The sequence below is a fragment of the Zonotrichia albicollis genome, chromosome 23 (assembly GCF_047830755.1).
Source record: "Zonotrichia albicollis isolate bZonAlb1 chromosome 23, bZonAlb1.hap1, whole genome shotgun sequence".
Taxonomy (NCBI): Eukaryota; Metazoa; Chordata; class Aves; order Passeriformes; family Passerellidae; genus Zonotrichia; species Zonotrichia albicollis.
This window is the reverse complement of record NC_133841.1, coordinates 3,676,969-3,695,099: the sequence shown is the minus strand read 5'-3', so window position 1 is coordinate 3,695,099 and position 18,131 is coordinate 3,676,969. Positions and strand designations below refer to the sequence as shown.

General features: G+C 39.3%; 1 protein-coding gene and 5 non-coding genes across 17 annotated transcripts in view; all 6 read left to right on the top strand.

Annotated features, from left to right (window-relative positions):
• MPP3 (MAGUK p55 scaffold protein 3) overlaps positions 1 to 18,131 on the top strand; it is a 29,046-nt gene that overhangs the window by 5,480 nt on the left and 5,435 nt on the right. For 11 of the 12 annotated variants that reach the window (XR_012583588.1, XR_012583585.1, XR_012583589.1 and 8 more), the window contains exons 3-15: positions 3,103 to 3,221; positions 3,705 to 3,782; positions 6,019 to 6,099; positions 6,577 to 6,714; positions 7,554 to 7,635; positions 8,407 to 8,492; positions 10,565 to 10,639; positions 12,565 to 12,761; positions 13,851 to 13,915; positions 14,540 to 14,560; positions 15,302 to 15,343; positions 17,034 to 17,198; positions 17,780 to 17,860. Coding sequence is in view for 3 of the 12 variants with exons in the window: in XM_074557783.1 (XP_074413884.1) it covers positions 3,103 to 3,221; positions 3,705 to 3,782; positions 6,019 to 6,099; positions 6,577 to 6,714; positions 7,554 to 7,635; positions 8,407 to 8,492; positions 10,565 to 10,639; positions 12,565 to 12,761; positions 13,851 to 13,915; positions 14,540 to 14,560; positions 15,302 to 15,343; positions 17,034 to 17,198; positions 17,780 to 17,860 (1,230 nt within the window). In the remaining 9 variants the exon portion in view is untranslated. The remainder of the gene's footprint in view (positions 1 to 3,102; positions 3,222 to 3,704; positions 3,783 to 6,018; positions 6,100 to 6,576; positions 6,715 to 7,553; positions 7,636 to 8,406; positions 8,493 to 10,564; positions 10,640 to 12,564; positions 12,762 to 13,850; positions 13,916 to 14,539; positions 14,561 to 15,301; positions 15,344 to 17,033; positions 17,199 to 17,779; positions 17,861 to 18,131) is intronic. The other variant, XM_074557784.1, reaches the window with a different exon arrangement.
• TRNAC-GCA (transfer RNA cysteine (anticodon GCA)) lies at positions 156 to 227 on the top strand. Its single transcript has one exon. It is a non-coding gene; the product is annotated as a tRNA-Cys (tRNA).
• Positions 656 to 727, top strand: TRNAC-GCA (transfer RNA cysteine (anticodon GCA)). The gene has a single exon. It is a non-coding gene; the product is annotated as a tRNA-Cys (tRNA).
• On the top strand, positions 1,105 to 1,176 carry TRNAC-GCA (transfer RNA cysteine (anticodon GCA)). The gene has a single exon. It is a non-coding gene; the product is annotated as a tRNA-Cys (tRNA).
• TRNAC-GCA (transfer RNA cysteine (anticodon GCA)) lies at positions 1,993 to 2,064 on the top strand. Its single transcript has one exon. It is a non-coding gene; the product is annotated as a tRNA-Cys (tRNA).
• TRNAC-GCA (transfer RNA cysteine (anticodon GCA)) lies at positions 2,451 to 2,522 on the top strand. The gene has a single exon. It is a non-coding gene; the product is annotated as a tRNA-Cys (tRNA).

The window sequence follows — 18,131 nt, the reverse complement described above, 5'->3', positions numbered from 1 at the left end:
CATTTTTTTCCCCATCATTTATGACATTTGACCCCATGCAAAGCCATTGAGAAGCCCATTAAAGTGCAAAGGGGGGTGTCAAGGATTCCTGGACAGCAAAACTTTTTCTTTGCCAAGAAATGTTCCTCAATTTCCCTGGTGCAGAAGCTGTGCCAGGGGGTATAGCTCAGTGGTAGAGCATTTGACTGCAGATCAAGAGGTCCCTGGTTCAACTCCAGGTGCCCCCTCTTTTTTTCTTCATTTCACCTTCCTTTTGCCCAAATTTTGCCACAGGAAAAATCCACAGAGAGCTCTGAGCTTGTGGGGTGTTGGTTCTGAGCTCCAACATGCAAGGAAGAGAAACTGAGGTGGGAAAGTTTTGAGGGTGTGCTCGAAGCACTCAGTGTCTGTGTGTGCTCTTGTCTGTTGTTAATTCTCTATAATCAGAACCAAAATTTCTTTTTTGATCTTCTTTATGAAAGGAGTAGATTGCTTATATGTGTTAATGCTTGATTGAATTTGTGAAATGGTGTGAAAGCTTTGATTGCTCTCCTAATTTCTGAGGTCTAACTGTGTGTACCTTTAGTAGGCACTTTGTGGAGCTGTGAAGGGAAGAAATGCAGTCCCTGGACAACAAGAAATATTTTAAAATTTCCCAGATGTGGGTGTTGTGCCAGGGGGTATAGCTCAGTGGTAGAGCATTTGACTGCAGATCAAGAGGTCCCTGGTTCAACTCCAGGTGCCCCCTCTTTTTTTCCACCTTCCCTTTGCCCAAATTTTGCCACAGGAGAGCTCTGAGCTTGTGGGGTGTTGGTTCTGAGCTCCAGCATGCAAGGAGGAGAGACTGAGCTGGGGAGGTTTTGGGGGTGTGCTCTTGTCTGTTGTTAATTCTCTGTAATCAGCACCAGAATTTCTTATGATCTTCTTTATGAAAGGAGTAGATTGTTTATATTTGCTAATGCTTGATTGAATTTGTGAAATGGTATGAAAGCTTTGATTGCTCTCCTAATTTCTGAGGTCTGTGTGTACCTTTAGTAGGCACTTTGTGGCGCTGTGAAGGGAAGAAATGCAGTCCCTGGACAACAAGAAATATTTTATAATTTCCCAGGTGCAGGTGTTGTGCCAGGGGGTATAGCTCAGTGGTAGAGCATTTGACTGCAGATCAAGAGGTCCCTGGTTCAACTCCAGGTGCCCCCTCTTTTTTTCCTCTTTCCACCTTCCCTTTGCCCAAATTTTGCCACAGGAGAGCTCTGAGCTTGTGGGGTGTTGGTTCTGAGCTCCAGCATGCAAGGAAGAGAGACTGAGCTGGGGAGGTTTTGGAGGTGTGCTCTTGTCTGTTGTTAATTATTGAAGTTGGAAGGGAGACGACCCACCTTGCGTTGGTCAGCCATCGACTCCACTTTATTCATCAATCAGTCACCTCTCATAACAGTGTTAATCAAGTTCATGCACATTGCAAAATCTGAGCTCACAATAGGCCAGAGATAACACACCAACCCCTCTTTATGTTTTCAATACCAAGATTTGGGTTCTCAAAATTATTCTTGCTTTCCCAAAACAGCCAAAGATAGAACATCCACTTGTTATGAGAAAGGTGCCTGAGAACCCTGATGTGCAAGGCTCTCAAGGCCTTCATGTTTGTCACCTTTACTTGTAATTAAAAATAACCTGAGAACCTCTGCTGTTCACAGAAACAGGCTGTGAGAACCTGTCCCCCACAGCTGCCTTCCAGGCCATCTCTGAAAAAATCTCCAACAGTTAATTCTCTGTAATCAGCACCAGAATTTCTTTTTGATCTTCTTTATGAAAGGAGTAAATTGCTTATATTTGTTAATGCTTGATTGAATTTGTGAAATAGTTTGAAAGTTTTGATTATTCTCCTAATTTCTGAGGTCTAACTTTGTGTACCTTTAGTAGGCAGCTGTGAAGGGAAGAAATGCAGTCCCCAAACAGCAAAATGTTTTTCTTTGCCAAGAAATATTTTAAAATTTCCCAGGTACAGGTGTTGTGCCAGGGGGTATAGCTCAGTGGTAGAGCATTTGACTGCAGATCAAGAGGTCCCTGGTTCAACTCCAGGTGCCCCCTCCTTTTTTCCTTGTTTCACCTTCCCTTTGCCCAAATTTTGCCACAGGAAAAATCCACGGAGAGCTCTGAGCTTGTGGGGTGTTGGTTCTGAGCTCCAGCATGCAGGGAAGAGAGACTGAGCTGGGAAAGTTTTGGGGGTGTGCTCTTGTCTGTTGTTAATTCTCTGTAATCAGCACCAGAATTTCTTTTTTGATCTTCTTTGTGAAAGGATTAGAGTGTTTATATTTGTTAATGCTTGATTGAATTTGTGAAATGGTTTGAAAACTTTGATTGTTCTCCTAATTTCTGATGTCTGTGTGTACCTTTAGTAGGCAGCTGTGAAGGGAAGAAATGCAGTCCCTGGACAACAAGAAATATTTTGAAATTTCCCAGGTGCAGGTGTGCCAGGGGGTATAGCTCAGTGGTAGAGCATTTGACTGCAGATCAAGAGGTCCCTGGTTCAACTCCAGGTGCCCCCTCTTTTTTTTCCACCTTCCCTTTGCCCAAATTTTGCCACAGGAGAAATCCACAGAGAGTTCTGAGCTTGTGGGGTGTTGGTTCTGAGCTCCAGCATGCAAGGAAGAGAGACTGAGCTGGGAAAGTTTTGGGGTTGTGCTCTTCTCTTTTGTTAATTCTCTGTAATCAGCACCAGAATGGGGAGGTGGAGCTGCTAAAGGAGCTCATTCAGTCATTTTGAGAGCCTGCTGTGGTACTGAAAATTCAACATTTGTAAGAGGGAAACAAAGGGTTCTGGAAACAAAGCATGATAAACATGAAGTGGGAAATATGAAAGTAATTTTTTAAATATATATATATATATATTGCTTTGTTAGCCTTTGCTTTAATGTGATGCTGTGTTTGCCACTTATGAAGGGAATGTGGCAAAATGAATGGTGAATAAACACAAGATAAACACGATAAATACAAGATAAACTCTGCAAATTTGATGATCACCAATGTTTTCCCCAAATAAATGTAGTGACTGTTAAGTCTGCAGTAGAAAGCCCAGTGAGAAATCCTGTGTACAATATTTTTGTTCTGTCCTGAATCTGAATTTAGGGTTGCACGAAACGTTGGCCCTTTTGACATCTCAGCTAAGACCTGATTCAAACCATAAAGAGGAAATGGGATTCCTGAGGGATGTCTTCAGTGAAAGGAGTCTCAGCTACCTGATGAAGGTAAAACTTTATATTTATTTATGTACATTCTCCTTACAGTTTACTTTTTCTCTCTTCACTGGATTTATCAAGCATTTACTTTGCCAAACTTTTTTTTAAGAATTCTGTGCCAAGCAAAACATATGTGTGCTTAAGAACAAACATTAATAATGTTTGACAATTAGCATATTTTGTTCAGAAATAATTTTTTCAGCTCTTCTTGCTGAAATGAAGATACAGTGCCCCATAGCTAAAAAGTAATGTGAAATGGCTTCATTTTTTCCTTATGCTCTTAAAGTCTTTCCAGATTTTCTGTCTGAAACTACCATGAGCAAAAAGAAAACAAAGAGTCCCAAACAAAACAAAAATAACCCTAAGAGAGATTATTTTTCTGACACATCTTAGATAAATTATATTCCTTAAATAGAAAAACATTCCAGTGTAGGTATCTTTAGCAAGTTTTGTATCTCTCTGTAGAAATAACCCTGAATAATCTTTTTTCAGATTCATGAAAAGCTCCGGCATTATGAAAGACAGAGCCCAACTCCTGTTTTACACAGTGCAGCAGGATTAGTTGAAGATGTGAGTAAAAATTCTTGTCTCTTAATTTTCCTGTTATTTACAGCTGCTTTTCTAACAAATCAAAGCTTTGCAATTGTGCTGGATGTGAACACATTTCTCATCTTCCCCAGCTGTCTTTGTAATCTGTTGGCCATGATTAATCAAGGAAATGAGAGCTCAAAAATACCAAGTTATTAAATGTTTAGTGAAGATGGACACATTCAGGTGGAAGGAAAGGATGTTGTGAATGACTTTCCTAAGGGAGAGGCTGCAAAAATCCTTCAGCCCTGTGTGGAAATACCCCAGCTGGGCATTCAATCACATTCAGCCTTAAAACCATCCCAGCCCAGGCAGCTCTGCTGTTGCTTTGGGTTGGAGGGACCTTCAAAGGTGATCCCATCTAAGCAGCCCAGGCAGGCTCCCCTTTCCCTGGATCAGATTGCTCACAGCCCTGTTATCCTGATGTCCGGTTATCTCGGCTGTTTGAGGGGCTGGAAAGGCCCGGAGTGGCCTTGGGACAGCCGCGTATCGAAGGACGAGAAGAGGCTTCAGTTCTTCTTTCGGTCTTTATGTTTATTAATTGTTTATCTAAAAGATTTTCTTTCAGCCGAACAGAGCTCTGCTCAGCAGCCAGCCATGAGCACACTGTGCTGTCCCCCGGACCGCCACCCATCTTTATACCCATTGTTACGTGTACAATATTTATCATTTTTCCCCAATACCATTTATTCTCATTGCTGGGTGCACTCTCAGTAATAACCAATCCAAAGGTGCCACCGTGCCCAAAGAAGATGGAGGAGAAGAGGAAGAAGAAGGAGGGCAGGACACACCCCAATTCCTCCATCTTACTCCTCTAAACCCCCCTGTACATAAATCCTAAACCCTGTGTCTCACCCTCTAATTAACTAATCCCTTCACCATTCACCCCGGTGAAGTCCTCTTATCTTCATAAAGGTGTCGTCTCCCGTGTAGGGTCAAAGTCCTGCCACCAGACACTTCTGGAACATTCCAGGACTCCCGGGCCCCCCAAGGGTGGTCTCGGAGGCCCGGCATCTCAGGACTCAGATCCTGAGATCCCACATCCTGATTTTGAATTTTTCCAGTGCTGGAGCATCCCAAACTTCTCTTGGCAGCCTTGTTTCCTGCATTTCACCATGCAGATGTTCTAGCATCTCACCACCTTCATCATAAAAAATTCTTCTTATATCCAATCTAAATATGGATAATTTAATTTTTCCTCATATCCAGTCTGCTTTCTTTCAATTTAAAACTGCAAGCCTTGGTAAGGAGCTTTTCTCTCTCTTGTAAGCCTCATTTATGTGCTGAATTATCATAGTTGAGACAGAGACAACACAAAGCAGCACATTCCATTTTCAGAAGGCTTCAGACTGGTTTTATTATAACATTTTCTGGCTCTTTTCATGCACCTGTTTTCTACTATAGCATAGGAAGGGGCAGTGGAAGGTTTGGGAGCTGGAATATTTCCCTTTCCAAAGTCAGGAGACCCCAGTGCCCCCCTGAACCTGCAGCACACCCTGTCCCACACACCCTGCACCACCTCCACAAAAGCTTCAGCACTGCTGCCTGGCAAGGCACACAAAATTTCCATCTTCAGAACAGCAGGGAAGTTTTTTATAGAGCTCTATGAGTTCCCTGCTTAGAACCCTTAGCAGGGTAAGGAAATCTCTTTTGTCTCAACCCATTTTCCCTCCCTCCCCTGCCTTCTCTCTCCTCCCACCCACTCAGCCCCGTGCAGAAGTGCCTCCATTATTTCTCTCATCTCTCATTTAAAGTGCCTGAGAGTCCAGGGCACATTTTGGTGTCCAGGTTTTGCAGGGGGACAAGGGGAGTTATGTTGCATGTTCCACACAGGTAATACTGGATAAATGCACAAGTTTAAAGTCTTTTATCAAATAATACAAGAGTGTTGTTTCAGGTATCATTTATGTATTCCATATGGAATTAAAAATTTCAAAACTCACTCCTGAAATTCTATTGATGGAATAACTCTTAAAATGTATGTTTAGGGATTATGATTCTGATTCCTAATGCTATCTTCTGTACTATCTAATCAAAATAGCTAAAGAAACTTTGATTTTTTTTCAGGTTTCATGCACTGTGGACTGGGATCAGTTTTGATCTGTGCACACTACTTTGAGGGATGATAGATGTTAGCAAACACTCAACAGAAATGTAAACACATGACCTTGTTTGGTGAATTCCTTTAATTTTGAAGTTGTAAATTTTTCTTTTAAAGGTAATAGAAGAGTTGCAGACAGCACCAGTGAATAATGAAGAAAAGGAGCTGCTTCAGCTGTTGTCAACACCACATCTCAGGGTAAAAACCACATTGGGGATCTTAAAGAAATGCCTTTGCAGAATTGTGATAGAATATTTTGTAACAGAAAAGTTACAGAGAAGCCTCCCACAAATTTCTATTCCACTGGGATTTCCTGCACAGACTTTAGCATGTGAAGAAAACTGAAAAGAGACAGCTTTCCTGCATAATGCACCATGCTGGCTTCCATTCCTCCCTTCCTTAATATTTTCTGAGGGACCAGAAAAGAAAAGGAGAAGAAAATTCTATCTTCTTGCTTTTCATTGTCCACTTTGGTTTTATTTTAAATATTGACATACACCAGTGTATGGTTTACATGATGGGTAAGGTAATTGCTAAATCATTTTTGGAGGATTTGTGGTGAGGGAAGAAAGGGGGAGGTTTAATTTTGCTGTGATACTGGAAAGATGAGAATGGGAATTGTGATATTACTCCATTACATTTTTAAACATTACTGTTTTTATTTCCTTTGTGCAGGCAATGCTGGTAGTACATGACACTGTAGCACAGAAGAACTTTGACCCAGCTCTTCCACCTCTGCCTGATAATTTTGATGATGATTTTGATGAGGAATCAGTGAAAATTGTTCGGCTAGTGAAAAATAAAGAACCCTTGGTACATATTAGATCACCCATCTCTGGTTATAAAACTTTATAGTGCAAGAGTGCTATTGGGAGTATGGAGGAGAAACTTCAAGATGTCATCAAAAAGCCTTCAGAAACTTGGAGTGTTCTGAAGCTTATAAAGTAACTTAAAAAGCAATTTGGTAAATGATAAATGCACCTTCACAATTTTACATTTAGCTGCTTTATGGGCATAGTTTATAATGCCAGGAAACAGTGAAGAAATTGTATATGTTGGAGCAATTATGCTGATTATATCTATTAATTCTTTTGATACTCTAGCTAGCATTCAGTGACTTCATGTGCATGAAAGTCAGTGAGAGTATGTTTGATACCTATATATAATCATTATATTGTCAAAGTCCTAATTTTATACAAATGGAAATGGAAGAATTGATTCCCTAAGGAAAAACAGCTGTATTGGGAAAGAAATGATTAAAGCTTTGTATTGCCAGCAGAGGTAGGAGGAGGAAAAAAATCCAATTACTTGGCTTTTTTTCTTTTACACATAAAAGTGCTGACTGTATTGTATAAAGATTCAGAAAAGGAGGAGAAAGAATTTGTTACAATGAGATGTTTTGCACACTTGAGTGGCTTTGATGACCACAATAATCAAAGGCAGCAGAAAGGAAGGTGGGTGCACCTTCCCATAATCACTTGGCATGGGCAAACCTTGAGTAATGCTGGAAATCATCAGGGAGAAAGAGGAAAATCATAGAATAAATTAATTCCAGTTTAAAAGCTATTGGAGCATACATGTTATTTCTCTGGTTGCTGAATTCAGGGTAAATTTCTGACCTTTTTTGGGGTGGGGGGTTTGTTTTATTTCAGGGAGCCACCATCAGAAGAGATGAGCACACAGGAGCTGTGATTGTAGCCAGGATCATGAGGGGTGGTGCAGCTGATCGCAGTGGTATGATTGCAGTAGCTCATTTCTGAATTCAATTTGGAAACCTCTTAAATTTGGAAGTTTCCTGAGCATGCTCTTAGCATTTCTGTGTTTATCAGTAACCTGTTCATCTAATTACATATGCTTTTTATGAAGAAAAAAATGAAAACAGAGATGGAAGAAGTATGTTTGAGCTGTAGAAAAATGCAAAGAATGTTTTTAATTTTTAATCTGGTAGCTTGGTTTATTCAGTGTGTGTGTTGTTTTCTGTTTGCTTTACTGAGAATTTATTTTATGTCAGTTAACAGTAGCTATATCTATGACAAGTACAACATTTCTTATTGAACTGGATAAACAAATCTAAATCTTGTAGAGTCTCTTCGTGGCTTGTTAAAAAATTGAGTGCAGCATTCTTTCTGTGAGTGTGAAGTATTGATCTGTCAGGTGACAGATGTGTCATTCCTGCCTTTATTTTCTGTGTGTCTCCTGATTTGGGCACACTCATGAAACCATTCCAGTTTTGTATCCTTAATACTGATCCAAAGAGTGATTTTCCAGGGTTCCTTGCCTGTGTGCATGCTGCTCTCCTTTGAGACTGTGCTGCAAGGAAAGGAAAGTGCCATTAGGAATAAAGGCAGGAGACTGAGGCACATTTCCAGCAAAGGCTTTGGTTGTAAATCCATCAGTCTGCATGAGGGAGCAGAGGAAGTACAAGCTGATGATTTAGGCTGGACATCAGAGGAGTAATGCTTTCCAGTCTCTAGACCTATTTTAATTTCCTTACCATCTTTTCAGGTCTTGTCCATGTTGGAGATGAACTAAGAGAAGTCAATGGTATTACTGTGCTTCACAAACGACCAGAAGAAATAAGTCAGATTTTGGTCTGCACTGATTTTCATTTCAAGATCTTTTCTGTTTGGTGATCTAGTAATTACAGTAGATGATGAAATTTAACCATGAGTTTAAAATATAGAGCTAAAAGATGCAATCCCTGCTTGTCTTTGCATTAAGAGTTTTTCTTCTCCCTGTGGATTAGTCTTCTCCTTTTGACTTCAGAAACTTCTGCGAACTGGATTGGTACCAAGTAAGATGCAAATACAAAGTTAACATGTTGCTCTGTCAAGAACTTCCCTTTCATGCTTTGTTTATGGCAAGCAAGCTGCAAATTATAAATGCACTCCTAGAGGATGTGTTGGGAAGCTGAAGAGAGTCTGGTCTGTGTGTTCAGGAGAGCTGTCAGTCTGTCCTTGACCAGCAGATTCCTGGTGACATGAGCAATTTCTTGCTTCAAGCTTCTCTAACATGAATACCCACAAGTCTTGGTAGAAAGTGGTGCAGCTCTTCTGCTTCTTTATCTCTGATTTCCCTCTTGTGCTGGGATTCCCCTTGTCTGAGTGGATTTAGGGACACAGTGAGGACACTGGTGTCCCTTCCATCACCTCATTTCAATTTAGATCAAAAATCCCAATAATGCCAATGACTGCTTTTAACCTGGGGGGCAGGGGGTGTCAAACCACTTTGAAATAGTGTGTAAAGTTTAATTTATGGGGATCTTGGGATGCTTTTTATCTGTCCTGTGTCATTTCTAATTGCAACTGACCCATGTGAGTTGTTAATGCCTGAAGTGTAACACTTTCATGGTTTATTATTTGAAGAAAAGCTACAAATGTTTGTATTTGCTTTTTAATCTGTGCAGAACTGCAGGCTTCTCTAAAACACAGTTCATCTCATGCAAAATAAGGCATCTAAAACAGATGAGATAAACCCATTCCAGATTTCTGATGAGATTAAACCCATTCCAGATTTCTGATGAGATTAAACCCATTCCGGATTTTCTGATGAGATTAAACCCATTCCGGATTTTCTGATGGGATAAACCCATTCCAGATTTCTGATGAGATAAACCCATTCCAGATTTCTGATGAGATTAAACCCATTCCAGATATTTCTGATGAGATAAACCCATTCCAGATTTTCTGATGAGATTAAACCCATTCCAGATATTTCTGATGAGATAAACCCATTCCAGATTTTCTGATGAGATAAACCCATTCCAGATTTTCTGATGGAATAAACCCATTCCAGATTTTCTGCTGAGATTAAACCCATTCCAGATTTCTGATGGGATAAACCCATTCCAGATTTCTGATGGGATAAACCCATTCCAGATTTTCTGATGGAATAAACCCATTCCAGATTTTCTGCTGAGATTAAACCCATTCCAGATTTCTGATGGGATAAACCCATTCCAGATTTCTGATGGGATAAACCCATTCCAGATTTTCTGATGAGGATAAACCCATTCCAGATTTTCTGATGAGATTAAACCCATTCCAGATTTCTGATGAGATTAAACCCATTCCAGATTTCTGATGGGATAAACCCATTCCAGATTTTCTGATGAGATTAAACCCATTCCAGATTTTCTGATGAGATTAAACCCATTCCAGATTTCTGAAGGACCCAGAAGTGCTTTTTAGTTTACTATAACTAATAATTGTAATTTCCTAGCAAAGATTTCTAGAGTGAAAGTAGATGTTTTATTTTGTAGATGCTTATATTTCACTCTCAACAAGTTAGCCACTATATGGAGAATACACAGCAGTATTTTTCAAAGCAGCACTTTAAAATTATTAGTCTGAAAAAATTTAAGTCAGTGTTGTACTAAAAGCCACAGAACTGTGTAATGTACTCTGAAGTGTAGCCCAGAAATTAATGCAATTGCTAAAAGCAAACAAGGGAATTTTAATGCAGGTCTTAATATGTTTTAGCCAAGTAATTGCTGTTGTGGAGTCATGGAAAATCCTGATGTTCTCTGTAATGGAGTTAAATAGATTAGCTTGGCCTGTTAGAGTTCTGAGGAGACAGCTGCTCCTCCTTAACTGGAGCTTGAATAGCCTGCACTGTATCCCTGTGCTGCTTTCAAGTAAAAAGCCATTTCTGTTTTTCTCAGGCTCAGTCTCAAGGGTCAATAACACTGAAGATAATTCCAGCCATCAAAGAGGAAGATCGTCTCAAGGACAGCAAGGTATGCACTGAACCCCCCAGGCCCATCTGTGCCATTCCTGCTGCAGTGGAGGTGCCACAGGCTCCTGACTGAGCTGCAAAGGCAGCACAGGGCTTCTGTGTGCTCTGCCCTTCTGTTCATGACTCCTCTCCATCTGGGCCCGTGTTCTTTTGTAGCATTTCTGAAATCCTGCCTCTTCTGTTTGCTCTGTGTAATTCAATTGAGTGTTCTGCTGTCCCCTCTCCCCGTGGCAGCTGCAGCCTGTCCATTTTCTCTGGGCATTTTGCCACTCACTTGAGTGAAAATGGAGCTCTGCAAGCAGAGCAGCATCACTGTGTGAGCCCATCAGCATTTCCTCTGCCCTGCCTGACCAGCAATCACTGATTGCTCACAAGGTTCCTCTCTCAGTCTCTGCCTCCCTGCCCTTGCTTGCTGAGCTCCTTCAAGCCCACAAATCACTTTCTGCATTGGTTCTGCTGTTTTGTTAAACTGTGTTATGATACAAATCCAAAGTTGAACAGTAGATTTTGATGCATTAAAGGAACATTTTAAGGACAGTCTTTACAACTGGGCAACTTTGCAAAACATCTGTGACAGTGGTCACAGGGGTTTTCAAGATGAGAAAAGAGATGAAGATTTGACTCTACATTTCAGAAAGCTTGATATTTTATTATATATATATATATATATATTACATTATAACTATACTAAAAATAATAGAAAAGTTTCATCTTAAAAGGCTAGCTAAGCTAAGAATAGAATAGAATAAAAAACAAAGGTCTGTGGCTCAGACAGAGAGAGAGAGAGCCAGCTCTGCCATGAATGGTCACTAATTCTAAACATCTACATGAGACCAATCCCAGATGCACTGTTGCATCCCACAGCAGCAGATAACCATTGTTTGCATTTTGTTCCTGAAGCCTCTCAGCTTCTCAGAAGGAAAAATCTTAAGAAAAGATTTTTCATAAAAAGATGTCTGCAACAAAAATCCATTTTTACTGTTTTCTCCCTTCCCTTATTTTCTTTTCAACCATTCCTTTATTGCATTTTGTACTTAATGTAGATTGTGATCTGTGTTTCTTGGAACTTTGGTCTTTTGGGTCTCATGTTCCACAATTCCATAATTACTGGATATATCCTGGAAAGTTAATTTATTTTACTGCATAAGCTGCCAGGTGTTTATATTTTTGAGTGCTTGCAGGAGGAATAAAGTGTATTTATCATTAGCAGTGTTAGCATTGGGGAAAGCCTTTTAAAGGCAGACATTTCAAATTCCAGATAGGACAAGAAGAAATGACGTGTGTGAGGACCAGGACCTCCCTCTGGCTGTCCTGAGCAGCCCAGACCCTGCCAGGGGGATCCTGGCACAGAGCACAAAATGCCCCTGTGGGTTTGATTATGACCCCTGGAGCAAATTACCAACCTTTTATGAACATCAGCAAGCCACAACATTTAAGTAGAATATTAGTGAAGTTATCACAGGGTGGAAAAGTAGATTTTAGGGTTTTTAGAATGGGAGTTCAGGAGGCAAGATGGAGGGAACTGGGTGTGTCCAGCCTTTCTCCTTCTTCTTCTTGTTCTCCATTTTCTGCTGTGATGGTGGCACTTTTGGATTGGTTTAGAGTAGCAGCTCACTGTCTAACACAGGTGATGGGTATTGGGAAGGAATTGTAAATATTGTACACAGGGGTTTTAGTATAAAGACATAACACAGCCCTGAGGGCAGGCAGAGTGCCTCAGACTGTCCTGCTGAGCTGACCTCATCAGGGCAGGACACAATTTTTTATAGATAAGATAAGATAAGATAAAACAAACAACCTTGAGACCAAGAAATGAAGAGCCCTGACTCCTTCCAGCGCCGGGCTGGGAAAAGCAACTTTCAAACTTCTCTGGGGCTGCTCTGATAAGTTACTAATCCTGCCAGCCACGTTACCTTTCTTTTGCAGGTGTTCATGAGGGCACTGTTCTGCTATAACCCCAGGGAGGACAGAGCCATCCCCTGCCAGGAGGCCGGGCTGCCCTTCCAGCGGCGCCACGTGCTGGAGGTTGTGAGCCAGGACGATCCCACGTGGTGGCAGGCCAAGCGTGTTGGGGACACCAACCTCAGAGCAGGCCTGATCCCCTCCAAACAGTTCCAAGAAAGGTTTGGCAGCAAAGATGACAGCTTTTATTTTTCTTTCACGTGTATAGAGTTGTCACTATATTGATAAATTGATTTTATGCCTGTGGTGGTGTTGGCAGGGGTCCCAGCATGAGGGAAGAGATGAGAATCTTCACTCCATGGTTCAGAAGGCTGATTTATTATTTTATTATATATATTTGTATTAAAAGAAAATTATATACTAAAAGAATAGAAGAAAGAATTTCATCAGAAAACTAGCAAGGAATGATAATAAAATCTTGTGACTGACCAGAGAGTGAGACAATTGGACTGTGATTGGCCATTAATTAGAAACAACCACATGAGCCAATCCCAGATGCACCTGTTGCATTCCACAGCAGCAGATAATCATTGTTTGCATTTTGTTTCTGAGGCCTCCCAGCTTCTCAGGAGAAAAATCCCGTCAAAAGGATTTTTCATAAAATATATCCATGACAATGCCAAGTTTTTTTCACAGAAAATGAAAGTCATGGTCATGCCAGGGTAAATACAGCCAAGAGGAAAATGCTAAAAAGCTCCATCCTCTCCAGTTATATCATAAACTTCCAACTTGATTTTAACACTTAAGGAAGTTTTTACTTGGTACTCTGTTCTTACATTTTCACACAAGCTGGGTAACTTGCTTTCTTTACTAGTAAATAACAGAAAACTTCCCAAGTTATCTGGAAAAAGGTGGATAATTTCTACTTATGCACAGCTCAGTGACTGCTTTGGACAAAGGTTATCTGCTTTTCTTAATGTTGCAAAAAAAGATCATGTGGGCAAAAGGGAAATAGGAAAAAAAACCAGATTGATAAACTATTGATTTCTATGCTCTGATATATGAAAGCATAAAATGTTTTAGAATTTTCTATTCATTCCCTTGCCAATGGAGGGAATGAAAATAATTTGAGTAATCTGGGTAACAATCTAAGACTGTCATAGTTTTAAATAAAGCCTTTTAAGTAGTTGAATCAGAGACATTTTATTTTTTTTTTTTCAGGAGAAGCACTGTCATTCTTTATTTTCCATGCTGTAAATTCTCTATAATTCTGAGTTTACATATCTAAAATAGAATTATTTCCTATTCAGACGACTGACTTACAGGAGAACAACAGGCACTCTGCAGAATACCAGAACTCTGAAGAAACCTTTATGTAAGTCAGATGTGTTCTTTCAGTGATGCTTGAATTGATACTAAATTCTCACTTTTTTTCTGTTATTTCAACAATTATTTCACCACTGATTGATACTTTAAATACCAGCTGCCATTGGTTGGTATGCATGGACACAGGGGAGGAGCAGGATTTGGGTTGGATTGTTGTTGGTGCTCATTGTTTTCAAAACTCAGAGCTGTCCCTCTCTCCCTGCTCTCAAGAACATCTGGCCTCACATATTTAGATGCCTTAACATTTGCTCACTCTTTTTCTGTGATTTGAAACTTGAAAGCTGCAAAAATAACCTAATGCATCTTGTGGAAATTAATATATGAGTGCATGAAACCACTCTGGATTCATATGAAAATAAAGTCATGTAATGAGGAGTGCTGCTTAAGCTTCAGCTCAGATGTTTTCAAGACAATTAAGTTGATAACTGATTATAATAACTCCATTTCTGCCCAAAATTCTTCAATCAGTTGAGAAGGGTATTGTATTGCAGTACTTTTTTAGATAGAAAAGCAAATTAAACCAGAACCTTCCTTTCCATTTTCTCTAATTTTGCTCAATTATTTGTCCATCTTTTAATATCATCCCAACTCTGCCTTTCATGCTAACTTATAGATGATCAGTCTTCTGACAAAGGTAGGTGCTCTTCTAACTCACTTTCTGTCTGAATATAAACAACCAAAGTATTTTCTAAAATAAAAATAATAATTTTTTTTAAAATTCCAAAGGGAAAAATAGATATATTGTTCCTAGGACATTTTCTTTGTGAATTATTATTTCAAGTAATCTAATTCAGGGTGATGACTTAAGTAATGGTGACTTCCAAGTTTGCTTTTCTGATTCAAGAGAAAAGATTTAAGCTGTATTTACATGTTCTGGAGGTTTCTGAGTGAGGTTCCAAGACTTGCAAGTTAAATGCAGTCTTTGCATCTGGTATGATTAAAAATAAAGAAATATTGGGGTTTAACATTTTAGGGCACCCATGTTCATTCTCAGTGATTTGTCTTCATTGTTTTCTGTGTTATTTTCATTATGAGCAATTCTGTTTGGCCTATGCAGTTTGTATGTCATGTACCAGCTGCCTGTCTAAATATCACATATTTCCTGTTGAATTCCATAAACTCTGGCAACTGTAAATACCAAGATATCAAATTCTCTAGTTCAATATCAAAGTCAAGGATTTTTTCAAATACAAACCACTAGTCAAGGCAAGTATTTTTTAGTTTATGTTTAAATGTACCTGCAAACAATGCAGGATATAAAATTGCTTTCCTTCCCAATGAGCCAGACTTGTATCACACACATTGGCTGATATTTCCTTCCTCCCTCTCACTCCTTTCCTTTCCCCTGTGCCCTGCCCCACTGTGGAATTTTCAGAAGACTGTGACTGTGAAGGATATTTCAATGGACACTACATAGGTGAGTAACCAAACCCTTTACCTGTTCCCTAGCACACCCACCCAAAGAAAACCAGCACCAAAATGAAAACAAAACACCCCCACCCAATAAAACCCCCCAAAAAAACCACCTCCACATGAAAAAATCCACATTAAACTATTAAATTAATTTCCCATACATTGATAAACTAAATTATCTCTGTGAAGAGGCATAACCTAAAGCAGCTAAAGTTTTATGAGGGGGATTTTATTAGAGGTTGGGTGTTAGGTTTTCTGTCCTACAGGCAATGGGATGTGAGGTTTTCTATCCTATATATGAAGTTTTCTATCCCATATTCAATGACATATTAGGTTTTCTATTTCACATATTAGGATTTCTATCCCATATGCAATGGGATGTGAGGTTTTCTATCCCACATTCAATGGAATATGAGATTTTCTATCTCAAATGTGAGGTTTTCTATCCTATATATGAAGTTTTCTCTCCCATATTCAATGGAATTTTAGGTTTTCAATCCCACATGCAATGGGATGTTAAATTTTCTAGCCCATATATTCAGGTTTCTGTCCCATATTCAATGGGATATGAGGTTTTCTATCCCACATTCAATGGAATATGAGATTTTCTATCCCAAATGTGAGGTTTTCTATCCTATATATGCAATGGTATTTTAGGTTTTCTGTCCTATAGGCAATGGGATGTGAGGTTTTCTATCCCATATTCAATGGAATATGAGATTTTCTATCTCAAATATGAGGTTTTCTATCCTATATATGAAGTTTTCAATCCCATATTCAATGGTATATTAGGTTTTCTATTTCATATCCCATATGCAGTGGGATGTTTTCTATCCCATATGGGAAGTTTTCTATCCCATATATGCAATGGGATTTTAGGTTTTCTGTCCTATGGGCAATGGGATGTGAGGTTTTCTATCCTATATATGAAGTTTTCTCTCCCATATGCAATGGGATTTTAGGTTTTCAATCCCACATGCAATGGGATGTTAGGTTTTCTAACCCATATATTCAGGTTTCTGTCCCATATTTAATGGGATATGAGATTTTCTATCTGAAATGTGAGGTTTTCTATCCTATATATGAGGTTTTCAATCCCATATTCAATGGCATGTTAGGTTTTCTATTTCACATATTAGGATTTCTATCCCATATGCAGTGGGATGGGAGGTTTTCTATCCCATATATGGGAGGTTTTCTATCCCATATATGCAATGGGATTTTAGGTTTTCTGCCCTATAGGCAATGAGATGTGAGGTTTTCTATCCCATATTCAATGAGATGTTGGTTTTTCTGTCCCATATATTGGGGTTTCTATCCCATATTCAGTGGGATGTTAGATTTTCTATCCCAAATGTGAGGTTTTCTCTCACATATTCAGTGGAATATGAGGTTTTCTATCCCATATTCAATGAGATGTTACATTTTCTATCCCATATCCATATTTTCCCCCTTCCTTTTGTCTTTTTGCATTTTTTACAACATTCTGCTCCTTGATCTCACCTTTAATATCTTCATCACCTTTTCCTCATGGTAGCAGCTTTTATTACAGATTTCTCCTACAATCTGAGCATATATACACTGATTTATTTTAAACAAAATTGATGGGAATAACTCCCATTGGAAGACAACAACTTGAGGCTGAACAAGTGTAAAAATTTGGATTTTGTGTTTCTCCTGTGCTTTGTGCCCAGCTGGTTTGCGCAGGAGCTTCAGGCTGAGTCGAAAGGAGAAGGAGAGCAATGGCAGTGAAGGCAAACAGGCAGAGCAGGCAGATGGAGCAGAGTTCCTCACATATGAAGAAGTCACAAAATATCAGCAACAGCCTGGTGAACAGCAGAGGCTGGTGGTTTTGATTGGTAAGGTACCCAAAGTTTTTCACATTTCTCCCTCTTCCTTTATCCTGCACTTCCAGAGGGTTTTCTTTTATTTTAAATTACATTAAAAAAAACAAAGCAAGGAATCAAACTCACCAAATCTTTCTAACAATAATAATGATGCAGGACTATTTCTCATTTTTCTGATTCACTTTCTGGTTTTTACTCCAGGCTGTCAGAACTATTGATGAAGAGGCAGATGTTAGAATTATCTATCAAGATTTTGTATAAAATTTCATTTCAGCTTATCAGCGTTGTGCTAAGCCAGTTTCTCAGGATGGCCTAAAATTCAAGGGTATCTCCTAGAACTGGCTGCTCAGATCAGATTTCCTGATTTAGTGCCTGCCAGGTGATTGTCCAGCAGTTCAGAGAATTAAATTTGTTCCTGATGATCTTCAGAGCAGAATATGGCAGAGCAGGTCGTGAGTTCTCTCATGAAGGAAATTCCTTCAAGCTCACTCCCAAATCATATTCTTTGTCTGAAAGTAATCTATTTATTTTCTGCATTATTTCATTTCACACAGAAACCTATCAGACAGTTTTATTTTATTTTATTTTATTAGGTTGTTTGGGGGCCAGGTTAAGTGAGCTGAAGCAAAAAGTTGTGTCAGAGAACCCCCAGGAGTACGGGGTTGCAGTTCCACGTGAGTAAAATTTACTGATTGTGGTTGTTACATCTGTATTCTGTCTAATTAATGCCTTGCCATCTGCACTAATGATCATTTCTGTTCTGATTACTGATTATATGAATATTTCTGAAGTACTCCAGTTCTTTTTTCTCATTGTAAATTCTCGTGATTCTTAATTTTTTTTTTTGTTAGCTACAGCACTCCTGGGAGCAAAACAACTTCAATTTTGATCATACAATATTTGAGATTGAGCCTAAAACAAAATTATAGGGTCTGATTTATATTT